This window comes from Salvia splendens, chromosome 20, assembly GCF_004379255.2.
Source record: "Salvia splendens isolate huo1 chromosome 20, SspV2, whole genome shotgun sequence".
Lineage (NCBI taxonomy): Eukaryota > Viridiplantae > Streptophyta > Magnoliopsida > Lamiales > Lamiaceae > Salvia > Salvia splendens.
In genome coordinates, this window is record NC_056051.1 from 719,584 (window position 1) to 726,129 (window position 6,546).

The 6,546-nt window shown below is 36.7% G+C and overlaps 1 protein-coding gene across 4 annotated transcripts; it reads left to right on the forward strand.

Annotated features, from left to right (window-relative positions):
• Positions 1–2,357: 2,357 nt before the first annotated feature.
• LOC121783062 (glutamate receptor 2.7-like) lies at positions 2,358–6,499 on the forward strand. 4 transcript variants are annotated; one of them, XM_042181109.1, is made up of 6 exons: positions 2,358–2,798; positions 2,937–3,138; positions 3,212–4,494; positions 4,600–4,912; positions 5,445–5,839; positions 5,915–6,499. In XM_042181109.1, exons 2-6 carry the CDS (start codon positions 3,012–3,014, stop codon positions 6,425–6,427), a joined length of 2,631 nt encoding a protein of 876 aa, XP_042037043.1. In that variant the 5' UTR covers positions 2,358–2,798; positions 2,937–3,011; the 3' UTR covers positions 6,428–6,499. The 4 variants fall into 4 exon arrangements, with proteins under 4 accessions (XP_042037043.1, XP_042037044.1, XP_042037042.1 ...); XM_042181110.1 differs by having other exon boundaries at positions 2,358–2,538; XM_042181108.1 differs by having other exon boundaries at positions 2,358–3,138.
• Positions 6,500–6,546: the final 47 nt, after the last annotated feature.

Here is a 6,546-nt window from a genome sequence, read left to right on the forward strand (position 1 = left end):
TATTACAAACTTGGTGGCTTTTTTTTGGCATTCTAATTTTGTCCGCCCTTTATTCCATAGTAGATGTTACACTTTCCTTTTTTAATTTGTCTCATAAAAGATGTCACATTTCCTCTTTTAGAAAAAGTTTCTCCTCACATCAATTATAAAATTATATTTTCTTTCACCACTTAACATACAAAACAACATCTCATAAAATCTCATGTCATTTCCCAAGTGTGACATCTTCTTTGGGACGGAGTAGTATATTAATTTCAAAACTTGGAGTATATTTTTAATAGCTTTGAAGCATTTTTTTAATACTTAATACGGTCATTATAATTAGGTATGCACCCGGTTAAAAATACGTCGGTTTCGAACGATTCAGAAAATCGTCTAAATCGTTGAACCTGAACCGGTCCGGCAAGGTTTAGGCGGTTCCGGTGGTGGTTTGTTTTTTTGTTTTTTTTTTGCATTTTAGTCTTTATTTATCTATGAAATATGCGTAAATAAAATTAAAACAATAACGATGAAAATTACAATTTTATTGATATAAATTTAAATGAGACTACATATTACAATTTACAAAAGACTTAAAGTCTTAAACAATAAATTTAAATATATTTGTAAATTTCAACGAGACTATAATGATGCTATTTACAAATTACAAAAAAAGACTTAAAGTTTTGAACAATAAATTTATAAGCGAATACTCTTGGTTGGCGAAGGAGATGTTTCAAGTTTCAACATAACCAAATTACTGAAACCTTTAGCAATTCAACCTTAAATGTTGAGTTTAGCTTAATAATCAACAATTATAGTAGAATTGTCAAAAGTTTTCAAGATTTAGTATTATAGAGAAGTTTCCTTCACCGATCAGAGTATATACAAATACAATTATTTAATTATAGTTGCATATTTTTAAAGTGAAAACAAATGAAAAAAAATAAAGGGAAAAGGACTTAGCTCAACTTAATTTAAGTTGAGGTACCTTACTTACCTATTTGGCTTGGTCGGTGGTTGACGGTTGACCCACGCTTCATCCTCGGTATATTCTTCACCTTCTTCCTCTACACGAGTATCCCAATTTGGTTCTTGTTCTCTGAGGTTAGCTTTGGCCCAATCTTCGAGTAACATAACGGTTTCTATATTTCTCGTGGAGAGGTTACTTCTTGTTTCATCCAAGACACGTGATCAAACACTGAAAGCAGACAGTGGAAGCCCGAATAGAAAAAATCTCCTTGGACATTGACGCAAGTATGAGAAAATCTTTCTTGTATTTTCCCACTAATCGAGGACGTCGATTTGGGCGGGAGTAGGACCTTCATCACTAAAGGAAAATAGTGAATCGTAATATAAATCTAACTCTATATATATCACCTAGTGTAGATTTCTTCTTGAATTTTGGACGCTTTCTAATGGACAATTCAAGATTGTGTTGCTTTGCTATTCTTGTCTTGATGAGCTTTTGTGTTGATCAGTTGAACTGTGGGAATGCAAAGGCTTTGCTATTCTTCTATGCAACTGCAATGTCATTTGGTTCTCCACATTCCTTCTTAGCTTTGACATTTAGCTTGAGCAATGAGCATGTGAATATATATACATGTTGGTCGTTTATATAATGGTTGAGTGATATGTATGTATTTAGTTTAAAAGTCTTTTCAGATTCAAATGCTTAGACCTTTTTTCTTCTTTTGTGTTGTTATTGGGTAATAAAAGATGGTGGAGTTTGAAAGTTAATTAGCATTTATTTACTTATTAAACGGAAGAGAAGTTCAATGTTTCAATTCTGCTAAAATCTCATCGCCTTCAAGCTTCTACATTCCCACCAACAGCGGCGGGTGTGAATCTTGCTGATTCTATTTTTATTTTTCGTGGAATTTGGTTTCAATTTTTGTAAATTGGTTGGAGATTGCGTAGTAGAGATATGGATGCAATTTAATTTTATTTATTATTGATTAAGTTGAAATTTATAAACACTAAATTGTACTAGTTTGGTTTACTCATCGTAACTCTATATTGAGAAATGTTAGAAATTTTTTCGTTTTGTATTTTTTACATTTTTTGTAGTTAAAAATATTTTACATTTAGAATTTTCTAACAAAATATTAGGTTATAATTTAGGCTCTAATAAAACATAATTAGTAACTTAATTCGGTCAAAATCGACTAAATAGCCATTGCCTATTAGTTTTAAACGACATCTTTCAAAAATGACTAAATTTAGCCCATTTTCATTTGTATTAGACCAAATAATTTAAAAGATAATGTTCCCGATCAAAATCGTAAAATCGTCATATGTTCAGGACCCATTTTTAGCCTGATTTATATTCTACTAGTAAAATATTCTTCATTTTCTTTGGAGTGTATCTTTGAAAATTCAAGCCGAGTGAAACGGTTCCAATGGAGTTTCAAAATTTCCGTTAACTTGTTTCCATTGGAGGGGGCGATCATGGTGGATTTCCATCGCGGGCAAAGGGAAATCAGCATCCCCCGTTGATTTGACGCCAATTATATTCTGATTCGCGCATTTAACTGATTTTGATTTTGATAGACTCCAGTAATTCTGTGATTTCCTTTCGCCGATAAATGGAGATGGGATTTAATAGCATTGTCAGACTATTCATACCTTTCACTGTCATTATAATTCCGCACTGGAATTTGTCATTTTTACAAAGAATTGTCAAACTTTTAGAAGATTTGAAGCATTTCTCTTTCTGATAACAGACTAGACTAAATGCAGATATTACGCGGAAAGACTGCAAATTGCAGCGGTGTTCCAATACGTGTTGCGTGTTTTTTTGGTTATGATTTGTCCAGGCAACTATATATGTTACCTACTATATTAATGCTAAATTGTTCTTCTTCTTGAATTTTGGCTCTGCTATCTTTCTAATGGAGAATTCAAGGTTGTGTTGCTTTGCTATTCTTGTTTTGATGAGCTTTTGTGTTCACCAGTTAAATTGTGGGGATGCAACAGCTGCAAAGGCTGATGTAGGAGTGATTCTTGATCTCGATACGACTCTCGGAAAGATGTACAGGACTTGCATATCCATGGCGATCGAAGATAGAAACGCCAACCACAACCACAACCACACCACTATGATTGTGCCTCATTTCAGGGATTCGAGGGGTGATGTTGTTGCTGCAGCTTCTGCTGGTAAATTTTATGCTTTTTCAACTTGTGTTTGAATAAGAAAAAAAAGGACTAATTTTGATTAGTTTTTTTGCAGCTATAGATTTGCTGCACAATACTCGAGTGATGGCAATACTTGGGCCACAAAAGTCCATTCAGGCTGACTTTGTGATAGATATCGGTGACAGAGAGAGAGTTCCGGTTATATCTCCAGCAACGAGCCCGGCGTTGCCCCTTAAGGAAACGCCATACTTCATTAGATCAGCATGGTGCTCTTCTTCTCAAGCCAAAGCAATTGCAGCAATTGTAAAAGCTTTTGGTTGGAAGGAAGTTGTGCTTGTCTATGAAAATTCCATTTATGGAAGTGGATTGTTACCATATTTAACTGTAAATCTACTACAAAGCAATGTTGTTATCTCAAATCTGAGTTTTATCCCTCCTTATGCTAAAGATGATCAAGTTCTTCAAGAACTCTTTAACTTGAAGGAGATGCAGACGAAGGTCTTGATTGTGCATATGCCGCTAGACATTGCGTCTCGCTTCTTCCAAATGGCAAAAGAAGTTGGGATGATGACAGAGGGGTATGCTTGGTTAATTTCTGATCCACTAACCAGTTTACTGAGTTCTGTGGATTCGGTCACTACTGAAGCGATGCAGGGTGTACTCGGTGTGAAGGCCTTGGTTCCAAGATCCGAGGAGGTTAGAAGATTCACTAAGAGATGGAGTAAGAGGTTTCATGAGGAGAATCCAAATATTGACAGAGCAGAACTCAATGTTTTTGGATTGTGGGCATATGACAGCACCTCGGCTTTAGCAGAAGCAATTGAACGAGTTGGATTTCCAAGCCAACGAGTTAACCGAGGAAATTCAGCACTTGCTTCTGTTCTTAGAAACTTCACCTACAAAGGGTTGAGTTGCGATTTCAATATAACTAATGGTCAGTTGCAGTCGTCTGCGTTTGAGATAGTGAATGTAATCGGCAAAGGAGACAACACTGTTGGATTTTGGACTGAGAAGTATGGCATTTCAAAGGAACTGAAGTTCAATGGTGATAAGCCAATTTACTCAACAGAAAAGGAAAGTCTTCGAGGCATCTTGTGGCCAGGACAAACAAGCAATGTGCCTAAAGGTTGGGAGATTCCAACAAGTGGGAAGAAGTTGAGAGTTGGAGTTCCTATCAAAGGCTTAGGATTCAACGAATTTGTCAACGTTACATGGAATCAAGAAACTAACGCTGTCGAGGCAAGTGGTTTTTGCATCGATGTTTTTAAGGAAGTCATCGGAACAATGCCTTGTGATGTTGAGTATATTCCTTTTCCAACCACAGATGGCCAGAGTACTGAATATTACGACGATCTTGTTTATCAAATATATCTTGATGTAAGCCAAAACCAAACCAAACCAAACCAAACTAAGCATTGTTTTGTCATATTCTTTCCCATTGATCACTTGTTATTGAAGTACTAATTCTTATGCCAATTACAGAAATATGACATTGTTGTTGGAGATGTGACCATTTTAGCTAACAGATCAAAGTATGTCGATTTCGCCTCCCCTTACATAGAATCTGGGGTTGCCACTGTGGTCCCGATCAAGGATGTCGAGAGGAAGAATGCTTGGATATTCATGGAACCTCTAACAAGAGGCCTATGGCTAACCATTGGGGCATTTTTCATCTTCATTGGATGTGTCGTGTGGGTTCTTGAGCATCGTGTAAACAAACATTTCCAAGGTCCACCTAGAAAGCAAATTGGGATGATCTTCTGGTTCTCTTTCTCCACACTTGTTTATGCACATAGTAAGTCAATAATTTGTGATACCTTTAGGGCCTTTTTGGTATGGTGGAATAGAATGGCGGAATGGAATGACATTCCTACCTCCATTTCATTTCTTTGCTTAGTACTTTTCTTCCTTAGAAATCATCATTCCATTTGGAATTCCATGTAAGAATAGTTATTCCTTCAATTTAGCTGCCATTCCATTTCACACACCCATACGAAATACACACACAGCAACGCACACACTAACACTCACAACACCAAATACACACACACAAGCACATATGCACACACACCACCACCACACATGTACACACACAACACCAAACCACCAAATATACACACAACCCAGCACATATATTCACACATCAACACATACATACACCGCATATGCACATACTCATTTACGTGTATATTACAAAATAATATGATCCATTCCATTTCCATCTCCATCTCCATTCCATTCCCTCTTCATTCTATTTCATCATACCAAGAAGCCCCTTAGAGACCCCATTCTCGTTCTGGCTTAACTAGTTTGAATTATTATGACAGTGGAGAAAGTGAAGAGCAACTTATCAAGGTTTGTGGTGTTTGTATGGGTGTTTGTGGTGCTGGTTATGACGATGAGTTACACTGCAAACTTGGCATCCATGCTAACAATCCAACAGTTGAAGTCCACATACATGATAAAGAAGGGCGAATACGTTGGCTTCCAAACTGGCTCCTTAGTCGCTATATTCTCCAACAGTATAATATTTGGCGATTACAACATCAGATCATACAGCTCGTTCGAGGAATATGACGAGGCCCTCTCCAAAGGTACCAGAAACGGAGGAGTAGCTGCCATCGTCGATGAAATTCCTTACCTTAGGCTCTTCCTTAGCAAGTATCACCACAAGTATACCATGATTGATCAGAAATACATAAGGACTTCTGGTTTCGGATTTGTAAGTAGCTTTTCTTAGTACTTCGTCTCATTTTCATCGAAATTATAAATCTAAAATGTTACTTACTCATGACAGGCATTCAGAAAGGGTTCGCCACTAGTGTCCGATTTTTCAACAGCAATATTGAAGCTTAAAGAAGATGGGAAGATCGATATGATTGCAAGACGATGGCTTGGACCAGAAGGCCACCACTATGGTGATGGCTTAGAAAGCCTTGATTTGGATCATTTTAGAGGTCTTTTTCTCATTGTAGGGGTGTCAACATCAACAGCTCTAGCTATATTCTTCTCCACATTCCTGTATCAGAATCAGCAAATACTAGCCTCCTCGGGTTCGATCAAGGAAAAGCTTCATGATCTTGGTAGAGCCTTTTTTGCTATGGAAAAAGATGATGCATCAAAGCATTCAGAAACTGGTGGAGAAATAGTTTTAGCACAAAGTCCATCAATCAAGACTTCATGTGATGAAAAAGGGATGCATTCTCAAGATGAAAGGCTCTCAACAATACAGACAGAAACGCACGAGGAGGAATTCAACACAATTGATGCAGATGTAGAGGCTCCTATCCATTATGCAGAGAGAGTGTGAGGTTATTACATTTGTTATAAACATTACACGCACCACTTTAAATTAAAAACATTATTCTTAGAGCATTCACAACATAGATTTCAAAATTTTCGATACAACTCCATCTTTCAATTGTAAAT

Excerpts from the sequence above, each read along its gene's own strand:
- LOC121783062 (XM_042181108.1), top strand. The coding sequence starts at position 2,874 with ATGGAGAATTCAAGGTTGTGTTGCTTTGCTATTCTTGTTTTGATGAGC. Across the intron at positions 3,139-3,211 it reads TGTTGCTGCAGCTTCTGCTG|CTATAGATTTGCTGCACAAT; the intron begins GTAAATTTTATG and ends GTTTTTTTGCAG. Across the intron at positions 4,913-5,444 it reads CACACTTGTTTATGCACATA|TGGAGAAAGTGAAGAGCAAC; the intron begins GTAAGTCAATAA and ends TTATTATGACAG.